This window comes from Lytechinus pictus, chromosome 6, assembly GCF_037042905.1.
Source record: "Lytechinus pictus isolate F3 Inbred chromosome 6, Lp3.0, whole genome shotgun sequence".
NCBI lineage: Eukaryota > Metazoa > Echinodermata > Echinoidea > Temnopleuroida > Toxopneustidae > Lytechinus > Lytechinus pictus.
The window spans coordinates 26,432,548-26,458,393 of record NC_087250.1 but is presented as its reverse complement, the minus strand read 5'-3'; the positions used below and the strand labels follow the sequence as shown (position 1 = coordinate 26,458,393).

General features: G+C 35.9%; 1 protein-coding gene across 1 annotated transcript in view; it reads left to right on the top strand.

The window, feature by feature from the left end:
* LOC129263956 (sodium-coupled monocarboxylate transporter 1-like) overlaps positions 1–16,982 on the top strand; it is a 35,540-nt gene extending 18,558 nt beyond the window's left edge. The window contains exons 11-16 of the mRNA XM_064101284.1: positions 6,404–6,474; positions 8,339–8,425; positions 10,221–10,432; positions 11,018–11,118; positions 11,701–11,828; positions 14,158–16,982. Of these exons, the coding sequence (XP_063957354.1) occupies positions 6,404–6,474; positions 8,339–8,425; positions 10,221–10,432; positions 11,018–11,118; positions 11,701–11,828; positions 14,158–14,298 (740 nt within the window). The 3' untranslated portion in view covers positions 14,299–16,982. The remainder of the gene's footprint in view (positions 1–6,403; positions 6,475–8,338; positions 8,426–10,220; positions 10,433–11,017; positions 11,119–11,700; positions 11,829–14,157) is intronic.
* Positions 16,983–25,846: the final 8,864 nt, after the last annotated feature.

Genomic DNA, 25,846 nt, shown 5'->3' with positions numbered 1-25,846 from the left:
TATGTTCTAGAGTTGGTGCAGATAAAAGGCCCTCAAGTAATTCAAAAAAATCAAGAGGATTTGCTTGAGGTGGTTTATAAATTTCACCAATTACAATATTTTTCCCTCTTAGGACAATAATTTCAACAAAAACAGTTTCAGCAACGTTTGACATTTGATTTAATTCCTCTAAAGACTTCGTTTGAAACTGGATTAAGACGTACAATCCCACACCTCCACCGGTTTTGTTTTTTCGATTATTCCCAAAATATGTATACCTATCTAAAAGCATGAAAAGATGTAATGGATAATTTCCATCAGTCAGCCAGGTTTCGCATAACCCAATAACAGAGAAATCAAAAGATAATTTGTCAAGAAATGATTTGAAATTGTCCAGATTTCTTGAGAGGCTTCTAATATTAAACTGGAAGAAAGACATATTTTTTTTAAACGCGGAAGATTCTTTAACAAATTCATTTTCAGTCAGGTATGTAGATTCAGATATTGGTGATAAAAGGTCGTTAGGATCGATTGTTACGGAAAGAGATTGCATTTCACGATTTAGCTGTTCAGAAATACTTTCTTCAAAGTTATCTGCACCATCTCCGTGACTAGGAAGAAACTGGGGTTGTGAATTGTTAAACAAGGAAGTAAATTTATTCTCATCTAAAGAATGCATTGGGAAAACATCCATACTCATCGGCATAGCACAAATATTCGGAAGAATGCAAAGGTAAATGCGTACATAGCAGAGACTGTAAATGTTATCTTTAGTAGAACATTGCAATTGATCAAAATAACAGACGTATATCGATATATGAATCCATTGTAACAAAAGGAACATCTGGAAAATTTAGGCCTATTACATGTTACGGAATGTCTACACGGCTCCTGCATAATGTACCAAAGTTTAAAGCATTCTGAATGATATGCTCCTATATACAAAGACAAGTAAGAGTTGAAGACAAAAGTTACCACCAAAAAGTAAAATACAAACATGTAAAGCAATGTCGCTGAAAGACACAATAAAAAGCTGTTGAATAAAACATCACTGTTTGCCAGTATCATTGCCATTGTGTTCTTCATGCCACCATTAAAATGATTCGATAGAAAAGGTCTAAGCTTTTTTTATTTTTTAAATAAGGTGTACAGAAAAAAGGTCACAAAACTCGCAATATACAAACTGGGCATATTTATATGCAAGCGATAATAATTACAGGTTGTTTAATGTACGTAGGCAAAAAGAAAAGAGCATTACGAAAATAACTCAGATAACATAGGACGATGATGGATACATAAAAATATGCTAAAGGATAAAACTTTTAAGCTATCCCTTTTTTCAATCCAACACATCTTCAAAACATCATCTTTCTTCAATTTTAAGCATCTTTTAATGAAAAAAATATAAAATAAAATAAGCAAAACATATTCGTAGGCAGATTTGAAAAATGTTGAATGCAAAAAATGCAATTTTTTTTTTATTCTCGATCTTCTTTTCTTTTATCATTCTTCATACAGAAGAAACATGATTTTACTCTTATTCTATCACGCAAATCTTGCATAATTCATTTATATTTCAAGGATAAAATAACAAGGATTTTTATTTCGTTTCATTCAAGATGCGAGCAAATAAAAAAATATATCTCCAAGATATTATGTACATCTAAATATAAATGTGTCAATTTTCAGATTATTTCATTTTTTATTTTTCGTACAAAAAAAATGATATACGTTTCTGTGTCCGATTATTAAAAAAGCTACCTGCAAAGGGAAAATGCAATATAATGAAGAAACAAAAAACACATTAAAACGTGTTATGCTTCTGAAAACTAAGTGTGTATAAATTCTTCAGTGAAATAAACCTAAACAGTTTACTTTTTAACAAAGTTTCAAATTACATGAATTAGTTACTTTATTAACCTGTTTTTAGCAAACAAATGTTATTAAGTGATATGAAATTCCAATTACGCAAGAAATATATGACTTGTTTTGCATATATTATCAAGATCATTCTGTTCATCAAAAGAACCTTTCATTTTCTCCTCTTATTCATGAGTAATTTCTCAAAAAAGTTCATTTTCCATTCGGTTTTCTATGCTATAAACCACTGAATATTTTCATCTGCTCAATTTTGTATGAAAAAAGTAGAGATTTAAAAATCATATACAAGCATGCCTTCTCAAGTATCTATGATAAGTAGAGCATGATAGGGAGAAAGCTATAGTGCATTCGCAATATAACAAAACCAAGGCCATAGTTGTATCATCTAGCTTCCTGTATTTAAAGGACAAGTCCACCCCAACAAAAACTTGATTCGAATAAAAACAGAAAAATTCAACAAGCATAACACTGAAAATTTCATCAAAATCGGATGTAAAATAAGAAAGTTAGGACATTTTAAAGTTTCGCTTCATTTCACAAAAGAGTTATTTGCACATCCCGGTCGGTATGCAAATGAGGGAACTGATGACATCACTCACTATTTCTTTTGTATTTTATTATATGAATTATGAAATATTTTGATTTTCTCGTCATTGTCATGTGAAATGAAGTTTCATTCCTCCCTGAATACATGGAATTCCATTATTTTAACATTTTGTGGTTCAGGCAAGGAGGTCCTAATCGTCAAATTCGTAAAAATTGAAATATTGTGTAATTCAAACAATAAAAAACAAAAGAAATAGTGAGTGAGTGACATCATCGACTCTCTAATTTGGATGTAACTGGCTCGTTCATATAACTATTTTGTTAAAAATAAGCGAAACTTTGAAATGTCATAACTTTCTTATTTTACATCCGATTTTGATGAAATTTTCAGCATTGTGCTTGTCTGATTTTTCTCTATTGATTCAATTCAACACTTTGTTGGGGTGGACTTGACCTTTAAAAATGATAATTCAGACCTAGTCTTTACCTGCTCATTTTCATACGACAAGATAGATTCATTGATTTTTATCAAACATATATACATTTATATTCTGCATTGCAAATTGGATATTCATATTTGTTTTCATCAGTTAAAGATAAATGGAAATTGTGGTAACGATCTCAAAATGACTTCGAACAGAATCCAATAAAATGACCACCGAACTGTTTCACTGTAAGAATAAATGTAATAGCTCAGAAATAAAAGGCACGGAATTCCATAAAATGTCGGGTATTTTCCAAGATGCCCACCCCTACAGAGTCATTGTCCTAAAGTCAAATACTTCTCTTCATCAATCTTCATATATTCCAATGACGTCTCGGCTGTGGAAGTCACTCCCTCTAACACATTCCATTTAGCTGCCAACATACAGTGCGTCCCAGAAAAAACGAAACCGAGATTAAGCGATGATTTATCATAACTTAATCACAAATACAATAGACAAATGACCTACCAATTTAAAGCTTCAAATCTCCTCTTTCATCTGATATTAGGTAGATTATTCTTCATTCACGCATGAGTGAGCAAAAACAACTTCAAGAAAGGATACCAAAAACTCATTTGGCGGGGTGTATCTGAATTTCAAAAAGAAAATCACATGCCTAAAAAGTTCAATATCTGCTCTTTTATTTGATACCTTAATCACAAAAAATGGCCAAAAAGTAAAAAAGTTATGTTTCCTCGAAACAATCACTAGCGTACCTGCCCCCCCCTGACGAACCAAAACCCATGCAAAGGACGTATCCCTGCCCCCCCCCCTGACAAGCTTGAAAGACCTTTTTTGCCCCCCCCCCCCCCCCTGAAGAGCTTGAAGACCTTTTTTTTCCTTCAAATTTTGGTCTGGTACGAAATCCTTCATTTGTGATTGAAGACCTTTTTTTTTTTTTGCTTGTCAAATTTTTGGCGGACGGTTTTGCCCCCCCCCCCCTGTGAAAAATCCTAGGTACGCCACTGGAAACAATGCTTGTATTTCCATAATTTTGTTAAATAAACGTGTTTTCGACGGTTTACCACAGAAGCTATCGCATGGTTAACAAAAGACTTAATGCATGGCTGATCGTCAACAAAACGGAGTGTCAAGTGAGTTTGAACGCTAGCCTGTAGAACCTCCTCTTCATTTTATGAAATTATTGAAATTCAAGCCTTATTTCAAATAACCAGAACTTTGTTATTTCTTGACCATTTTCTGTAATTGAGGTATCAAATTAAAGAGCAGATATTGATTTTTCTTAAAATGTGGTTTTCTTTTTGAAACCCAGATACAGCCCGCCAAATGACTTTTTGGTATCCCCTCTTCAAATTGTTTTAGCTCACTCATGCGTGAATGAGAAATAATCTAAGTAATTTCAGATGAAAGAAGAGATTCTAAGCTTTACAATGGTAGGTCATTTGTCTATTGTATTTGTGATTAAGTTATGATAACTCATCGATAAATCTCGGTTTCGTTTTGTCTGGGACGCACTGTATACAGATTTAGGTGTTAATTTAAATTTAATTAGCTTGATCTCAAACCTTGTACTTTTAATTTGATCATGTTTTTTTTTACGTGGCGGTCATGTGCCACTTTTCATCATTTTATGATGGCAACATCAGGACAAAGAACAATCTAAAAAAAACAATATTAATAATACACTGTCCCACATATGCATTTTTGTGTTCGTGATCATCAGAATTATCGGTGTTTAGCTAAGACTTCATGATTTCACAAAGCTAAGTTTATTTAAATGTACCAGATCTAAACCTATATCAATATAGTGGCAATTAGTTGTAAACTTTTTTTAATCTGATTTGAAAATATATTGCAGTCTGATATTTACTGGTTTTCTGTGTGTAAAAGAAAGTTGATATGTATAGGTGAGCTTCGCTTACGAGAGTTTAATAATAAACTTTGATACAACTTATTACCTGTTAGAAGTAATATTTTTAAATGGGGGGGGGGGTATTGCTGACGAAAAATATTGTCCGTACTGTCATGTTAAAGACAACGTTGTACACGCTTTTATTGAATGTGATATGAACAAACAGTACTTATATTATGTGAGGAGCAGTGGCGTATCTAGGGAGGGGCAAGGGGGGCACGTGCCCCGCCAGTTTCATGGGGGCGCAAAAGGGGAAAAGGGGGCGCAAAGAAAGAAAAGGAAAACAAGTAATGAACAGAAAAGGTAAACTTTATTTTTGTAGACAGAAAAGGCAAATTTAAGGAATAGTTGGTTGTAGAATTGTTAATTATTTTGCGGGATGCTTAGCATATGCTGATGATATCACTCTTATGTCACCAACAAAGAAAAGTTTACAAACCATGATAAAAATATGTGAGAACTTTGCCACAGATTTTGATATTACTATCAATGGATCTAAAAGTAAATGTCTTGTCTTTCCAACTGGTGGCGACAACAATTCAAGGGAATATTATGTTGTTATTAATGATACTAATGTGTCAAATATCAATAGTGGGGTTCACTTAGGTCACCATATTTCAACTATTGACAAGAATAGCTTGGTTTCATCAGCTACTGCTAAATTCTGGAAAAGTTTCAATATTCTCAGATCTGATTTTGGTCATATTAAATAATCAGTGCAGTGTTCATAATTCAAACAATATTGTTGTAGTTTCTATGGAGCATGCTTGTGGAAATTAAGAAGTAAAGCTGTATTAAACATATGCACCTGTTAGAGGAAAGCTCTGAGAAAATTTTGGAGAATTAATAATATGACTTATTGTGATCTGGTAGCTTTACTGTCTGATTGTCAACCTCTTGAGAATGTTTTAAGATATAGATTTCAAAAGTTTAATAACATAATTGTGAAGACTTGGACGAGATTCATAAGAATGGATTTGAAATATGCCAAAAGGTACCTTTTTTCAACTTTTTGTGATAATTTAAATGACGTGTAATATTTTCTCAGTAAATGTAATACGAGTAAGGACTGTGATGTCCCGGCTTGTAAAGAACTGAATGTGAATGTTCTGAAAGAACTGATAGTAAGAGACCAGGAAAGTATCTGCAACACGTTAACAAGGGAAGAAGTGGGTTAGTTGATTGAATTCCTATGTATTTCTTAGCTTCAATTTAATCTATCTTCTCTCTCTATACTTTATTAATTGTGATTTATTGTGTACAATTTTTTTTCTCTCTTTTTTATAGAAGTGCCACATATATGTTACATGCATATTATTTGGCGAATAAAGATGGTATATATTAAAGGCGCAAACAAGGAATACCACTGGTAATGCAGTTTCCAACTCAATTAGAAATTAAATTTGCTTGTCCTTAGGAATATCGTGCCAATTTTTTTTTATTAGTGATATACTGTGCATATTATTCTAACCAGGAATTAAACAGCCCTTAAAATAAATCCCTCGTTTAGAGGGGGAAACTTTTGGCATTTAAACCTTGATTTTAAAGACTTTTACATTAAATAATTATTTGCTAAATAACTCTTGCACAGCCAGATACAAAGTTTTAAAATACATAATTTTTCTCTTTTGTATTACAGCTCTTGTGTACGGCATGTTGGCGATTGGCTTTTCATTTTGTATTAGTTTCATGCAGTCCGGAATCTTACAGGTTTGGAGAAAGTACTAATAGGCTTGCAACGTTTAGGCCTACTCACATTTTCACATCATGATGTGCTATCACGTTTTGAGTACTTTCGTACAAAAATGCGTCATCTAATCTAACATGTCTAATATACCGACTCGTGCGAAGGTGTTAGTCTGTTCTCAATGCCAATTTACATTCATCTGGTTAACGTTAGGTTGTGATTCTTATTTTGCTTGTAGAATTCAACCGATTAGTTGGGTCATATAACCCAATACTTCGTTGATTAGAGGGTGGGGGTTACGAATGTGCACAAAACGTAATAGCATACCGTGACGTGTAAAGTAAATAAACGCTGCAGGTATCACGCGCGTAAAACATTCCCCATAGACTTGTGTGTTAAAATGGCACTTAAGAAAAAATCTTTAAAAATAAATGTGAAATTAGAGGGTCGAATGGTTACTACCTTTGGATAGGATATATATCTGACATTCCATATCTGACCAGAGAAGGGTATCGTAGCCAGCTCATTTTAAAAATAAATCGCCATTTATGAAGATAACTTTGATGGGATCAAATTCATCAACTGAAACAGTAAAATAGCCCCAATTCTTCCGCCAGTCAAAAAAATAGTTCCAAATCATTGATATATCTTCCCAATTTGGGCAAAGGAAGTTCAGTAGTTACCATTTCTAGAATCAGTGTTAGATTTTGAATCACATTCATACACGTTTGCCAATCAGCAATATCAAATTTGAAAAAAATCGAATTGGGTCGAACGAATATCTTTAGCCCTCCACATGTAATTAGGCTCCTGGCACCTGCAAACCGTACACAATAGACCACACCTTTAAATTTACGATATACTCTCTAAATGCAAAAGAGCTAATCTAATTTCATAATCACACTAGCTCCTCTCAGAGAAGTCCACCTCCTGGACTGTTGTTATTTTGTACGATACGACTACCAAACACATAACACACTACATCCCCATAACACGCATACACACACCCCCTGAATAGTCGGGAAAGTGAATCAGTGGGTAAGGTGAATCACTGGGTTAGGTAAATCACTGGGGGTATTATAATCAGTGGAGGGCGTGTGTGTGTTGGTTATGTGTGCGCGCGGGGTACTTTCCGATAGGGTTTGCCCAATCAATAAAAATCGTCCAGGACGTGGACTACTCAGAGTGAAGTGATATATTTATGTTTATTTTACCCCATTTTCTAATGAAATTGTAGTAAAATATTTCATAGGGAGTTATAATGCACAAAATAAATGGATGTACTGTTTTACAGTCACCTACAAATGGGTTAGAGAATATCTAAACATGATATTCATGTATTTTACTTGATTAGGGTAATTCGAATCTATTCACACTGATTCATACATGAATTATTATTGATAAAAACAAGGAGGGAAGTAGTACACCGTTCGAGTCCAGGGGACTGTTTAATGAAGGACTTGTCAGACGTTTAATCCGACAAATCTTATTTTATACGACAGTTACCATAGTAACACTGCCTCACAGCCAATCAGAATCAAGGAAACTTGTCAGATTTGACGACTTGTCGGACAAAAATTAATATTGATGAAACACTCCCCTGGGCAACCGAATGGCCACCGTGCGCTCGACGGACTGCCACCGTGATCTGTTCTACGCCATGGCTACGGCTGGTCTAATTACTACGGCAAGCATAGAAATATAAAAGAAATGTTAGAACTCCGCGTTATAATTTTTCTGCCACCCCTACGGCCTGTAAAAAAAATGAATCCGCCGTATGTCGACATTGCGGCCGCCGCATAAAATTTCTCGAATTCAGGTATTTACATCCGTCGTACGCCCGCCATAAGCATGGAATTTGTTTGTGTCTGTGTTTTTTTTTTTCAGTTTACCGTCAGCGTTGTCGGGGTGATCTCTGGCGGGTTCCTAGGTGTCTTTATCTTAGCTGTATTCGTACATCGTTGTAATTCAAAGGTTCGTATAAGCTACATTTTTTTGTTGCAATAAACTATTTTCTTGGGATTCCCCTTCCTTGTTTTAGCCAATACAAAGTGATAAAAAATTAAAGCGACAACTCTTTTTAGGATGCGCTGTGAAGTTACTTTTGGTGGGAGCTTTTGTCGTCGGTTCCAGAGTTAGTAACTCCTTAACATTTCAACCATCTCCGATCTATTTTTTTTTTTGGTTTATTTTTACATTGATCGATGAGAATCGAAAGCTTGCAAGGTGTATAGAGTTGTGCTGAGAACAACTGACTGGTACTTCAAAAACGAAAGTTTTCAGCACTGATTAAAAGGTCATCGCTGACAATTTTTGTGAAATTCTCAGTTTTGATTGGCTCAGAAGCTCTGTTTTTCGCTATGGTCGGAGAAAGACAACTTGTCATTGCTGACACCTTTCATGACCCCCCCCCCTGATGTCAGCAGGCTCTGTTCATAGGTCGTGGGCATGTCAAGTGACATTTTATTTTGATCGAACGAGTAATTAAAGTTGTTATTTAATCTTATTTGACCCCCTTTAATTTTTTAGGGGCCACGTATTTTTTTTTCATAATGGTTAGTTTCGGTCATGTTCGTTCATTTGGTTTACGTAGCAGACGATGCTAGCCTAAAATTCCCAAAACACTGTCAAAGCTTGCCCAGTTTGTTAATATTATTATGACACAGTTTCGTAGATAAGTACCAAATGTACATGTATATACCTGTATATTAATCTCTTATTATATCATTTTTCTATCTCTTTTTGTTATTCATGTGTTCAACAGTATTATCTTTTGCATTCAAGGCTTTCTTCATCTTTTTTTGCCATGTTGTTATAGCTTTTTATTTTTATTCACGTTTTGTTATGTATGTATTTATGTACGTATGCATACTATGTATGAATGTTTGATGTTTGTATAACTGTGTATATTCTCATACTCCGAAAGGGGTCGACAGAATAAAGTTTCAGTTTCAGCTTCAATTTCAGTATATAGTGTACTCACGCAGACCCTATTGCAACTCAAAATCAATTCCGGACTTGATATTTGCTTCCTCAAACTGTAGCTATATTATAGATATCAATAGGCAAAGCTTATTAGTACAATAACATTGTTACTTTCAACATTAAATGCGTTAATTAAGTTTATTTGGACTGTATTAATTGTTTCAAATGAAAAGGGTCTATATAGGGACGGAAACTATCATACGTTAGTCACGTGACGTTGTACACATAAATATGCCATGTTCTGGCTGCTCGATCTCAAAGTTTGGGAGAAAAATGAGATGTAACCATTATACCAGTCATAAAGTATTAAACATCAAACTGTAGGTAATATATTTAGCATTGAGATGACAATCAATCTCGACCTTTTTTACCCTTAGGGATATTCCAGTGGGAAAACAAAGGTGCCAGCGTTTCGAAAATATGGGTGATTTCAGACCGTTTGCCGTAGCAAGAGCTGTGAACATTGACACTTTCAAATGAACAGCGAGACGTAAAAAGTGAATTAATTGTAATAATATTTACATCAAATTAATGGAATTGGATAAAAATTTTCACACTATTATCAATCTGGTGTGAGATTATTATCAGTTATAAAGACATAACCGGATATCTGCAATATTACGTTCATGAAAACGACTGTTCCCTGTGTTGAAGCTGTGTGTGTGGACTTTCGGACACTCAAATGCACGCGACTATAACCATTATGACTGATCCTATGCTCCACCGATAACCAGGTTTAAAAAGAACTAAGAGAAGAACCATTACTTATTTTACGTATTTCCAGGGGGCTGTTGCTGGGTTCGTAGCCAGTTTCATTGTCATGGTCTGGATCAAGGTAGGATCAATCATATACCCCTCATCAAGGGGGCAACTGCCTTTATCGATTGAAGGTTGTCCAGTACCCAATGGCACATACACGACCTACACCATCCCAACCACAGAATGGACTACGGCAACACTCCCAGGCTCTACCAAGGAACCAATTTCTGAGGAATTGTAAGTACGGCGAGTTTTAACTCCTGTTTTTTTTTAAGTCTTCAAAGGAGTTGTGACTAATGCATCTCATTTGTTTTTTAATGCAATTTTCACTAATGTACAGTCAAACTTGTGTAAGTGGCCACCTGCCTATAGTGACCACTAAAACTGATTCCATGGAGGCAGATTGTATGTATACGAACCTGTCTATAGCAGCCACCTTGCTATAAAGGCCTCATTTTGTGTTTTCCTCTGGTGGTCACTAAAGACAGGTGTCACTGTATGTGTTATGCATTAGTAAATTCCGGTATGAGAACTGTCTGTTTGTGTGTGTGTGTGTGTACACATCTTTATACGTGGGGGGGGGGGGGTTAAACTATAACCTAGTCCAATGAACGACGAAATTCCCCGCTTTAGCACCTTTTGCATCTTTTAAGCATGTTGACTGGGGACTTTTGTTTTCTTTAAAAGTAAGTCTTCTCTCATCCCTCCATGAATGTATTATCTTAGGCGGAGTACATGCTTAAGTCCATTGCGTTTGTAATATTCAATAAACAATAATTATTTCGACAATCCCTCTCTCTCTCTATCTCTCTCTATTTCCAGGCCAGCAATTACCAACTTGTATCATATTTCATTTCTTTACTATGGACTTATCGGAAGCATTGTGTGCATAATCACAGCAATGATCGTCAGTTATCTAACAGGTAAAAATAATAATAATAATAAAGACAATAATAATAAGAAGAATAAAGATACTTATTATAATATGGACCATTTATTAAGCGCAGATACTATATCAAGCAACTGCGCTTTACATTTGGTATCATAATCATTATTACCATGATTACCACGGCTGTCGCAGAGCCGCCATACAGGCGATCAAGCGTTCAAGGAATTTCTTCCTATCGGATACTCATTCAGCTCGCCTGGGTTGACTGCAGCACAATGTGGATAAATTTCTTACTGAACAGGTGCCGCGGAACGGTTTTCAAAGTGTGGGGGGGGGGGCGGGGGTGGCTGACCATGCAAAAAAATCACAATCATATTGTCATTTTTACGTTTTTTTACACGGTGTGGAAAAAAGTTTCCACGGCCCCTGCTGAAGAACGCACGCCGTGGTTGGGAATCGAACCCACGTCCAACACATTTAAAGACAAGAGTCGTAACCACTAGACCACGACACCCACATGGTAAACCACGTGCAAATGAATTTCCGATTACTCAAAACCTACATGTTCAGATATTTTACTGAATGAACCTTATTTTAATCTTTGGCATGTCGGAAGGTTTCCAAGATCCTGAATTGATTGATAATCGCCTGAAGAATCACTTGACAGACGCCCTCTTCTGTTGTTTCCCCGGAAGTCTCAAACGGCGCATGCGGTGTGGTATTGACGAGATCAACTATGAAGAGGTATGATTTATTTTTTCTTCAGTTCTTCATTTTTTTTTACATTTGCACTATTTTTGCACAAGGGTATAACTTCAGGCTGATATCTTGTGTGGATTTGAAGGTTAGGGGGGATTTATGTATGTGGTGGCTGCATATTCACGTTGGCGTGTGGGCATGTATCGCCATTGAGATTGGGATCTACTGCATCGCTGACTATTCAAATCGAGTCTGTCTATTGCATTTTTATTTATTTATTTATTTATTTATTTCAAATCTTTATCCAGAGTAGCCTGTTCAGCTTTATACAAACAAATATGTAAAATTACACAATATATACAATTAAAACGTTCATAAAAAATCGCTGGTCTTCCACAGGGCTCTGCATTAATACCAAAACATATAATTCATAACATAAAGAAAACATAAGTAAAGAAGACATATATACACATCAAAATAAGATACAGAATGAGAAAGTAAAAGGACATGGTAAGACAGGGAGAAAGAGATAGAGAGAGAGAGAGAGAGAGAGAGAGAGAGAAAGGTGGCAGAGGCAAACAGAGAGAGAGGCATAGAAGTGGAGAGAGAGGGAAGAAAAATGTGAGAGAGGGAGAGAGCGAAAGGGAGTTCAGGAGCAAAGAAAATTATGTAATATTTGACCAGTCAAGCATATTCTTATGAACAACATAAGATAGCATAGGATAAAAACCAAATTGAGGAAGTGATCATGCATTTCTAATAAAACATAATACATGTAGCATGGGCTGTAAGTATGAGAAGTGATGTCATATTCTTATCTGTGATTGCATGATATCATTTTAGGAGTAATTTAAAGGAAGCTGGCCGCTTTTCTAGTCGCGTAGCGTCCGGAAGGTTGTTCCACTTTGTGGCACCTGAATAAAGGAAAGAATTTTGATAGAAAGAGGTGGAGCATTTTGGGAGTCTCAAAATCAGTTTGTTTGATCGTCTAGAGTTCCTCATTAGTACGGTGTCTAGAAGTACAATTCTACGTGAAAGTATAGGTGGGGCAAGTTCATGAATTATTTTAAACATTGTGCAGCAGGCAGATTTCCAAAAGAGTTTGTCCAATGTTGGCCAAGATAATTTATCAAATACTTCATTGGACGGGGTTTCCCAAGTTAAGTGTGAAATTAAGTATGCTGCCCTTTTATGTAGGCGATTAAGGATATCGTAATTGACATCACTTCTCCCTGTCCACACATTACAACAATAGAGAATATGGGGCATTATATACCCCCAGTAAATCTGTGACAATTGTTCAGCGGAGAAGGTAGATCTCAGTCTTCTCAAAATACCCAACTTTTGCTTAACATCTTTTGCAACTTTGTTTGTATGACTTCTAAAGTATAGATATGAGTCAATAATGACCCCAAGACATTTATATTCATTTACACATGCTATGGATTTTCCGTCTATAATACTATCTAAGTTTTTATCTTGTAATGTGCAAACTTTTTGACGTGAACCAAGTAGCATTGTCTTAGTCTTATCGACATTGAAAATAAGCTTGTTTCGAATTAACCATTCATGTGTTTGCTTCATTACTTCATTAAGCTGTGTTTCAATGTCATGTTTAGATGTACCTGATACAGAAATGGTCGTTTGTGAATGGACCGTATAATTTTATTTGAGGTTTAAATTAATTGAAAGAATAGGGCCTACTACACTCTTAAAAATGTTGGGCAACATACGGTCCACACAACAATTGGTTAAAACTTTATCCAATTCTGGGTAGTTTTACACCAATAATGTGTGCTTTGGGTGAAAACTACACAGTATTGGTTGAAAACTACCCAGAATTGGATAAAGTTTTAACCAATTGTTGTGTGGACCGTATGTTGCCCAACATTTTTAAGAGTGTAATATGACCATTTCGTAAGATTGCAAGCCTTCATTTTGGAGTAAAGGCCAAATTAGTTTCAAATCGTAGCCAATCGTACGACTGCTATGACGTCATTACGACTATATGTTAAACTCGCTTTTATTCAAAGAGGGATGATAGCATAGTCACAGATTTGAACATAGAAATTCGTACAATGATTTAAAACGTTACACAGTAAGATATTCCAAGTCTCAATATTAACATCAAATTCTACTACATTTTATTTTGAAATCGGGTCGCAGACCAATCGTAAGGTGTGCGGTCGCCTTTGAGGATACCCATATTAACATAATATGTGTGTGTTGTATAAAGTTACCTTAGGGACGACATCCTGCAATTGCATGAATAAAATGGTCACTTCTGCGACTCCCCTTCCTCTTAACGAAGTCAAATGCTCTTTGTCACTTTTGCCATTTAAAAGGAATGTGGTATCTCTATTTCCATACGCAGGATGATAAATTACCAGTCGTTCAGGAAGAAATGAGAGAGGTCTACAACAAGAAAGATGAGTTGGATCATGTTGATGATCAAGACAACGAATCCATTAATGGACATGCTGGACCAACCACAGATGCCATGAATGCCATCTAGGAAGGGGAAAACATAGCTCAATGATATCATTTTAGCAACCATAGAAGTATCACGCCTATAAAAAAACGTCTTAACACATTGGTTATCACACGCCCTGTCGTAGGCGGCGATCACGGGGGGTGGGTGTCCGCCTCAATGTTCAAGGGGGAGTTTCCCTTCCCCCAATTCTTGGGGAATTTTTTTTTTTTTTTTGGGGGGGGTTAAAGAGTTTGTCTGCCACCGGTCCAAAAAGTAAACTTGATTGGAATAAACACTTGAAGTTCGTCAATGCTAAAAAGGAAGAGAGTGTTTGCCGCCTTTTGGGCGTACCCGACAATAGCCGCCCTAAATAAACAACGGGTTATGTGATTTGCGTGTAATAACGTACATACTTGGTTGATTTCAACGCGCGAAGAACTAATTACGTGATTCCGCCGGTCAACGCGTTACATTAAATTGACGCTACTGCCTCCGGCTGGCTACTTACATTAATTTGTAGTCATATTAATTTATTTTCAGGCCTAGCTATATATTGGACAAGTAATGCATATACATACCTTGTAGTATGATATGTAATTATGTAAATAAAACAAATATATTTCTGGAGATTCCATGGAGGTATTCTTGCAAATACCATGATTTACTTCCTTCTTCTTTTTAATCGAGTATTTGAATATAAAACGGCCCAAGTCCATTTTTTTTTTGCGAAATTGAGTTTAATATGGGAAATTGTTCCTTATACAATGACTCATGTTGTGTTTAAATGATAAATCTGAAATCATCTCAGTAATGCCTTAAATAAAGTAGGAATATCTGGTATGAGTGTAAGAAAAGCCCAAGTCTAGGACTTGGGTTTTTCTTACATTTATATCATAGCGCCCTCTCTCATTTCTTGTACTAACTACATAAGTCTACCATGTATATGAATATAAGAATGACCCAAGTCCATATGATTCTATAAACGACCCAAGTCCAACAGACAAAAGGCCCCCGCCCACAAGTAACGTGAATATTAATGTTCATAGAAAATACACTTATATTTGTTTAATGATGTTCTCTGATTTATTTTGGCCAATCATATACTTCAATTACCCAAATAAAAAAAAAGAATATCATTTTTTTCCGATTTTCTCGAAATGACTTCTTTTAGACTTTGGCCTTTTTTACTCAGGTGTTCAATCGAAGATATGGAGAATATAATTTATGTAAGGAGCGCTTGAATTCGAAAGGCACATAATTACAACAAAATTACTGTCACTCTGGTCAATGAAGGGAAAAGGTCAAATACAAGTACTACCTGTCAAAACTAACAACCAATGTTATCACAAGAAAACGGTGAATCATTTAAGTATTGCACTACGCCTTTTCCAGGTGAATTTATCTATAACACAGAGTGCAATTAAATAGCAGAATCGAATGATGAGAGCTGTACAGGGGAGGGTGAAATCACGTAGCCTGGCGTATATCAATGTAGATATCGATCACGTCGATGGAATAGCGCCATCATCTCTAAAGCCAACAAACCAACCAACAATACAAAGAACTATGCTTATCCATTCACATTGAGTGTTTTCACTTTAACACTATATTCTAGTATATAGAGGGGCGTGATGTATCATTTATATCTAGACTAATGTTTATGCATTATTGTGATAGTATTCGAATGTGACTCCAATTTTGTTGTAAGGTAGATTTGGTCCAAAAGATATGAATGTATCATTTTGTACATTTTGTGTAAACAATTGGGTATTCCAAAATTTATGTCTGATTTAACATCACTTATCCTGTTAGCTCCAGGCAAATTGAAGTAAAATGGTTCGTAATATTAGATGGAATTGCACAATTATCCATATGCCTTTTTGTAATAGTAATATACATATGGCATGCATGTAAACATGGTAAACATTTATTTTCTTAATGAACTAATATTTTTAAACCATGGGTTATCGATATCATACTTTCACAGCTCCATGCTCTTAGAATTCAAATAAATACATAAACAAGCAATAAAAACACCCCACCTGTCTATCTAATTATTTCAGAGAACCCCATAAAAGGGTAACTCCAGATTTTACTAAGTTGCGGAAACGTTTGTAAAATATTATCCGATTGTAATCGAGCTAGTGTATTTTCCTCTCGTTGTAAAGTTCAAACTCTTGTTCCATCAGGATGAAATATATGTCTTAAATATCGAATATTATTGAACATATCGTTTTAGACAAGAGATACAAAACATGTTTTCCCATCCGTTTGTAAACAAGCATTCATATTAAGATATTTATTTATTACTTTACCTGTTGAATTTCTTGGCAAGTGTCTAATCTTAAAGTAATTGTCTCTCATACTATTGGGTGACTGGGTTGTAGAGACAGAGAGAGAGAGAGAGGGGGGGGGGGGGTGGTGGCGGAGAGGTCAAATAAAGGAAGTGAGAAAAACAGATATAGACATGCAAGAGGGGGAAACGAGTTGGAAATCGAGGTGTATGATTGCATGTGTTAAATGCAGATTGGGCCTAGTTCGACTGAATAAAATAAATTGCCAGCTAAGTTATCGCATTTATGTGTTGTTATGCATTGATACACTTGACGATAAATGACTGACTAAAAATTCAGATCCGTCCCAAACGCTTTCCTAACCGTTAAAAGAGGATCTGAAAAAATGACTAAATTTGTGACGCTAACGTGTTTTAGGTGAGGGCTCTGATGAAAAAAAAAAGGGAAAAAAAAGGTTTCTTACTACTACATGGATTTCAAATTGGTTCATAAAGAAATTGGGGGAAAAGGGTTCTCACTACAAAATTGAGGTCAAATCGGTTCAGAGTAATATCAACCCCCCCACCCCAAAAAAAAAGAAAAAAAAAGAAGTTTCACTGCAAAGTGAACTTCATTTTGATTACCCTTTCCAAATTCGACACATCTTCCAAAATACTCGGGGATGCTGCCTATGAAAATAATGCACGCAGCATCCCAAAGGAAATTTTGGTGCTTCAGCACCCCCTGTAACCCTGCTTCCCAAGGCCTTTTTCTGGAGTCGGTTTCGTCTATAGGACTGTACAGCAAGGTCTCCAGGTCACGGCAACATTGACAGGTTTATTGTATCCGTATGTTATTTATTCCGTTATATTGAAAAGAACGTCTATAGGAAGAACAGAACCATGAAATCAGTGGCGAAGAGAAGCGTCATCGTTCAGTATTGTATTTTTTAGCCCCCATCACACTTATTCGGAATCAACAGGAATTAAGAAGAAGCTGGAAATAAAAAAATATTCAAAAAATCTAGAAATTTTTGGGAGGAACTTATGAATTCACCAAACTGGAGTTGAAATTCAGTAAATTGACCTGGTGTATCATCATACACTAGTCAAAATGAACCGCAATGGAGTCAGATTGATAATTCGTGCTAAGTTCTTGGACATTCTAGGGGCATTCTAAATATCCTGACTGCATTCTGAGTGCATTCGAAATATTTTTGTCATTTCTTTTGGCCGTCCCGAAGGTTTTGGTCACGATCAAAACATTCGAGGGATATTTTCGAACGGTGTTCGAAGTAGATTTAAATGACCAACTGGTGGTCAAACAATAGTCCTTTCATTCAGGCCAATTCTGCTTGATTCGGAATAAGTGTGATGGGGGCTTTAAGAATAGGCATTATGTTCACATTTTGTAGCAATCATCCACTTTTGTACACTTTCATTTTGTTTTGTAATTTTCATACGGTAAATAAGATTTAACCATACCAGGTACCAGAGGAAGAATTTCGTCATTATCTGTGTCAGGAAATAAATTTAATTATAAAATGTTTCAGTTTAAACATGTGTTCAACATACTTGTCCAGGTTAGGGTTGTCTTGTAGACAAACATATACATACGTTTTGAATATTTTAAAGGCAAGCGTTGGAAACGTTTGATACCCCCCCCCCTTTAGAATACAAGTGTACCAGGTTGATGCCATATTTCGTATTAGGTATACTATAAGCATTTTTATACAGGTGTCATAAATAGTTAATACTGTGCTTTAGCATTGAAGAATGTAGATGTACAGATGCACAGGAAGTCTTTTTGTTATTAAGAATGTGTTGCTTTATGCACTCATCTGCTATTGAAATTCTTTGAATTACGTTATAGAAACTTTACAGTTATTCCTAGTAACGGTAGGGTATATTAGGAGGTTAATTTCAGTAATTCAGGGAGAACCACCTAAGCTAGAATAGACTACAGATGTTCGTACAGGCAGTCTAAGTTAAAACTGAGGGACTACGTCGGTGACGAGATAACGACCCCAGCTGCCACCGGTTCTCCACCGACATGATTCGACACAATTCATGTCATCATTGGGGGCTCGATCTCGTCCACTAATTCGTTAAAGCCACATCTCTCTGATCTGGGGGCTACTCATCGAGGGGCAACAGTCTGCGGAGGCCGAGGCCGAGTGGAAGAGACATCGCTAGCTGCGGAGGCCAGGAACTGGACCGACCACCAGGGCCGAGTGGGGCATGTCAGGCCAAATGAGATGATGGGGGCTAGAGTCAACGATTACCGTTAAGTTAAGTTGTATTTTGTTATATCTGTGTATATTTTCATGTACAAATTATTGTAAAACCATCAAAAGAGAACATCAGAAAGATTGAAGAGATATGATTAAATCTTTTTAATAACTGTATTCATCAGTTCTACGTATTCTTTATTTGGTGTCAAGCAGCAGTAAGTAAATAATTTTAAAAAGTCACTTTCCACGTGACAATCTGTCACTCTCGTTGCTTCCTCGTGTTAATTGTGTTTGCCATACAGTAAAGCCAGACCAAGGCTTGGCGCAAGACCCTGGGGAGCGGGGGTGCTGGGGAGATGAAGCACCCCCCAAGATTTCCTTGGTATTATTCTCCACTGGCAGTACCCACTCAAATATGGCAGGTGTTCAAATTGGATAAATGAAAGGAAAATGACTTATAGTTTGCAGTAAAACCTCCTTTTTTTTGCTTGTCAAAATTACATCAGCACCCCCAGTAAAAAAAAAAATGGTTCTCAGGGTTCTGACTTTGCAACGTAGGCTTCTACAGTATAATACATTGGGACATTATCGCAACTACTACGCAGAACACTTTCTGAAACATAGAGAATGTGATATCAAATGCGATTCATGACAATGATGTCTTTGTCGAAGGTTTGTGAATTGATACAACGGGTTCGTCCGTGACTTTGGACAAACGGCATTGCGTTTTTTTGTCAGCTCGGAAACGTAGGACGAAATTGTTCCAATTCATCAATGTTTGACAAAGACCTCCAACCTTTTCATTGTGATTTGACTTAGATTGTCAGTGCATTTGCTGCGTGCTACGGTTGGATTTGCAAAAACTCTCTACTGTAAGTATGTATCGAAATTACAAAGTAATACATCATAAACACGTTTTATGTTATGTTTATATCATCCACGCCCCATGAATGTAAATATAAGAAGGTTGAACTTGAGTTTATGTATACATAGTATAATTTTTTATATCAAATTTCTGATCACTTTGCAGATGCTATGATACATATGGGACAAACGTGTTATCATATCACGTGAGCGGTCACGTGGTATATGATAACAATAACATGAATAAGTCCTTAAAAAAACCCTGGACACAGTGGATTTGGATGCATAATAAATCAATCACTCTCTATGCAAGGACAACCGCAATAAGGTAAGAAGAACATCAAATTGAGAATACTTATCTTCAGTTGTTTTAATAAAAGAGTAAGAAGATTCGATTTGATTTGCGTTGTTGCGTATCTTCTATTCGTTTCCACAGTGACATAATGCGCTGTGATATATATATATATATATATATATGTATATTGAATTCAATTCATTTCAAATAAACATTTATTTTCTTCCATTTCATTAAATTTTTCGTAAGCATCAATAAAATCTACAAAAATCAATTTGTTATGAAAAAAATATATATATACAGTGCGTCCCAGAAAAAAACGAAACCGAGATTAAACGATGATTTATCATAACTTAATCACAAATACAATAGACAAATGACCTACCATTTTAAAGCTCAGAATCTCCTCTTTAAGCTGATATCACTAAGATTATTCCTCATTCATTCAAAAACAATTTGAAGAAAGGATACCAAAACCTCATTTGGCGGGGGGTATCTGAATTTCAAAAAGAAAATCACATGCCTAAGAAGTTCAATATCTGCTCTTTTCTTTGATACCTTAATCACAAAAAATGGTCAAGAAGTAAAAAAGTTATGGTCCCTCGAAACAATGCTTGTATTTCCACAATTTTATTAAATAACGTGTTTTCACCGGTTTCCCACAGAAGCTATCGCATGGTTAACAAAAGACTTAATGCATGGCTGATCGTAAACAAAACGGAGCGTCGAGTGAGTTTGAACGCTAGCCTGTAAAACCTCTTCATTTTATGAAATTATTGAAATTCAAGCCTTATTTCAAATAACCAGAACTTTGTTATTTTTTGACCATTTTCTGTAATTGAGGTATCAAATTAAAGAGCAGATATTGAACTTTAAAAAAATGAGGTTTTCTATTTGAAACCCAGATACAGCTCGCCAAATGACTTTTTGGTATCCCCTCTTCAAATTGTTTTTACTCACTTATGCGTGAATGAGAAATAATATAAGTAATTTCAAATGAAAGAAGAGATTCTGAGCTTTAAAATGGTAGGTCATTTGTCTATTGTATTTATGATTAAGTTATAATAAATCATCGATAAATCTCGGTTTCGTTTTTTGTGGGACGCACTGTATATGTTGGGTTTAAAGAAGAAGGCGTATACCCTAAAAGCTTAGGCTTGTGGCGGGATACGCCTACAGAGAAAAATACATAATGATTTTTAATCTTTTTTTCTCTTGAATTTCCCCTCTAATTTCAGGTTAGTCTCAATCATTGTTTTAAACTGAAAGAGGATCATTAATTTTCATGTTTTAGAATGAAAAAAGAAATGCATCTTCGGTCTTATTTTTTGTGTTTCTTTTTCAGTATGCTTGTGATATCCAGGTCAACAGACCTAATTAGAAATGCGTTTCATTGTGTTTTAGCCATAATTAACCCATATCAGTTTAGACTTAAAATATAAAAGGGCCTGCGTACTATTAAATAAATAAAGGTTAGATTGACACCCTTCCACTGTTATACAGTGGGGTCGTTGTTCATCCATAGCTAAAGCTTCACTACACCATTTTTGGGTGCATTCATCGTTGTATCTTTTAAGAGAATTACAAATTTGCATCATTAACGAAAAGCAAAGATCGTGAAAAAGAGGATGCGACCATAGCAGCAATGGGTAATTTCGGGTGTAAAGAGCGAAAGAAAGGTGCAGTATTGGACTTTCTGGTGCGACAAGACATTTGCTCCTGCTATATTTTCCTGCCGTTTTTACTATCTCAGAGGCAAGAGTTGGGGGGGGGGGGGGGGTCTTGGCTTAAATGTTGGCTCAATTATATTGTTCTGATTCCGATGTAACTCATTATGATATGTGATTATGCTGCGGATATTGCAAAAAAAAAAGGTTTATTTTCAATGCGTGATTTTTAACAGCATTTTTCTAGTTTTTCCACACTTTTTTTCAATAGAAAAGAATCAAACACTCTGAAGTAAATGTAATGCTACTATGCCAATGGAAGCTTTACATATTATAGTTATCATGTCCAAATATGGTCGAAAGTATACCAGAAACGCAATGGAACAGCTTAACCATTATAACCCTTGACTAATATTCATACTTTAATTTCATACTTATGGCTTATGATATTTTGGGCATGAATGCCAACAAGAAAATAAGGCCCGTTTTACACGCATATTTGGCCACACTTTTGAACCATATTTCCCCTTTTCTCTCAGTCATCCAAAGGAGGGTAAAACAGTGACAATTTATTCAGACATGCAATTTATAGTATTATTATTACTGTTTAGAACTGCCTAATTTTGTTTAAATAAACATTCCCATAGCTCATTTTAATCATTACATCCACAGTCATCATCATGGATCAACAAGGACTCGATTCAGGCCCCCGCTATTTCAGTGTGTGGGACTACGTCGTCTTCGGTGCGATGCTTCTTGTGTCCGCGTCTATCGGTGTGTACTCCGCTTGCTCCGGCGGCAAGCAAAAGACGGCCGACGAATTCCTAGTGGGTAATCGAAAAATGGGTATTTTCCCTGTTGCGATGTCCCTGGCGGTGAGCTATATATCTGCAATAGCTGTAATATCAATGCCTGGTGAGATCTATGTATACGGGACTATGTTTTCCTGGATAATGGTGACAGATGCCCTAGGAGATGTCTTGTTTTGTCGCCTTTTCCTGCCTACTTTCCTTAGAATAAACGTCATTAGTATTTATGAGGTGAGCAACCATCGACACGATCGATAAATTGTTATCTTTCTTATGGTGTTGAAATTGTATAGTGACGGAGAGGAGGGGGGGGGAGATTGAAAGAAGAAAAAGGAGGAGGAGGAGAAGAAGAAAAAAAAAAAGATGATGAAAAAGGAGGAGAAGAAGAAGATGATAACGACGACGAAGAAGAAAAAAGTGAAGAACCCACCCCCCAAAAAAAAAAAAATTAAAATAATACCGATACAAAGACGAAAATGAGAGGAAAAAAATACTTTATCGTCAGTCCCTATTCATAGAGCGCTTACAATTAAGAAACTGGTATTTTCAAAGACTTTTTTTGTAAATGGTTTTAATTTAGGTTCTTCTCAATCTAAATTGTCTTAATTGACAAGACAAATGCAGTGTTATGGTTGTACGTTTATTTTATATTTCCCTCAGAAAATAAAGGTAGTAAAAGAAACAATTATTCATGTTAATATCTTTCTTTCTCACAGTTTTTTGAAATGCGTTTCAACAAAGCCTTACGACTGATAACAAACATAGCTTTTTCATCTTTTACGGTATGTGTACACTTCATAAAAGTTTAGTTAACCTTGATTGGCAGTAGAGTAGCACAGACGGTATAGCATCAGCCCGGCGAAGATTGTTCGCACGTCCCAAGCCTCACACGTTAGGCTTTCAACGTTTACTCACGTAATCACGCCGCAGCTCGCTGCGTAAATTTGTTTTTTAAAATCCCTCTAATCTACGAAGCGTTAGGATATGCATCATCCTCACGTAAACATCGCGTTTCGTTAGCACAATACAAGTTTATTGTCATTGAGAACAGTCCAACACCCTCGGCGCTGTATCCGACCGACCGCCCTGCACAGGTTCTTTTCGGATTCGATTCTGTAAACCATAAACAGTTACCAACACATGCAAGGCACATTATGATCTGAGATTGAACTGCTTCATAGGTTACCAGTATGTGAAATAAGAATAAAATTATGAAAGTTTATTTAAAGGATGATGACATAGGCCAAAGTTGCATGTTTGGTTGCCAACATACATTGCGAGCTTTCTGCGGGTGTATTTTGGTGAGTGGCGTCGTGATAGTCTTTTACTAACAAGCTATATATTTCGTGATTAACCGGCGTGCAAAATATCAAAGTGTAGACCCTTCCTCCTGTGCAATAGACGACGCGTTTTTATGAAGGTAATCGAACGTGGTAGCGCGTCGTGACGTGAGTAAACGTTGCAAGCCCAATTTTTGAAAATTATATGACTTTGTTCTATATCTGAAGCTCGTTTATGAGATAAGATAACGTACAATTTTATCTTCTATATCGACCAGCTCTAGGTGTATGAGTTTACACATGATATTTACAATTAATTTAGGCTACAATGAATATTTACAACATCATCGAATATGCAAAGCATATAGAAACAATGATTATGGGTCAATAATTTGGAAAGCAATAGCTACATTAATACAAGGTTCATGCCTTTAAAAATGTGAAAAGTGCAGAATAGGGTAAGAAATGCTTTATGCTATTTTTTTTTTTTCTTAGTTCGCCTTTTGCTTGGGTTTGTTGACAAAGTGTAACATATTTATGTTTTACACATTAATTGTTTTCGGAAGGTATGTGAACGAGAGAACATCGTTCCTGGGTTCCAGGGCGTAGGCTTGTTTGAGCATGGAGAGGTGCACACCATGCAGAGGTGTATCTTAAGTATTATGGGGGGGGGGGGGCATCTTAAGGCGATGAAACTAAAGTTTGGAAAATCAGCTGTTGAAAACAATAAAATGGGTATAATTTTTGTTGTGTTTGCTAGTGTCGGAACTCCTCTGCCACAGCGGGAGGTGGCACGTTTCCCCAGCATACGCCATTGGAACTAGCACTCATCGGGATCTCTGGCGATCAGTGTGCGCTCAACAATTTGCCACTATTATCATTACCATTGTTAATATTACTGTCAGTATTATTATTTTCATTATTGTTACTATTATAATCATTATTGTTTATACTGTAATTATTATTGTTTTATCATTACTATCATTATTTTTGCTATTATTATTATTATTATAATATTTTTTTTGCTATTATTATTGTTATTATTATCGTTATTATTATTATTATTATTAGTAGTAGTAGTAGTAGTAGTAGAAGAGTTATTATTTTTCCATTTCCCTCTTTATATTTCACTTTGTTCGTAAGATCATCAATACTATTGTGTAATCATACGCTCATTTTGATTTTCGCCTTACCATACTTGTCACGGTACAGCTGTTCTATTTGGGATCTGTGGTCTACACACCTGCAATAGCGTTGAATGCAGGTATGTCTTCTTCATTTCTTGGTGGGCTTATGTCTTAAACTGCACACCTCTCAATTTAAAGCAAATTCCAACTGAAGGCCTTGTACATCACTACTCAAAATAAACAATAATCAACTCCTGAAAACTTGCCAGGTGCCTTACCCATAATGCATTAATGTTTGTAGTATAGTCGTGTGATTAAGACCCAATTTACTAATGCAATTATTTGGATGGCGCAATGTATATGTTGCCAAACATCTAGCTAAATAAATAATTACCCCCTCAAAACATTTTAGTTTCAATGTAAAAAGGGGAAAAATATATAGCAAATAATAATTAGCCCCCTGTGGAGCCGTGATATGTGCAAACGCCGTGATATGTGCAAACGACGGTATATGTGCAAAATTTTGCCGGGATTTGTGCAAACAACGGAATTTGTGCAAACGCCACGCCGGGAAATGTGCAAATCTGTCAAAATTTATCAACGGCATCTGTTCAAACGTGACGACGGGATATGTGCAAATGAACAATTTTCACGGGAAAAGTGCAAACCTCCGGGGTATGTGCAAATTACTGTTTTTATCCATTTATCATGAAATGTTTCATAACATTACTGTTAAAATGAGAAACATGCCTGCATAAGGGAGAAGCTACAGCTAGTGTCATCGGTAATGAAACGCTTTTTAGAGAGGCAGTGGAGGGGGGGGGGGGGCACCAGGCTTAGTGGACATTTGCTCTGGCGACAATTGCTCCGATGGAAATTCTAAACATTAAGCGAAACATAAAAGCTAACCTCAAAAACTAAATACACCCTAATCGTAATCATGACAATATTCTGAAACAAAAACTCTATCACAATCCTAACACTAATCCTATGCCTTCTGAGATATTAATTGTCGCAATTTTCGCAGCAGTATATGTCGTGT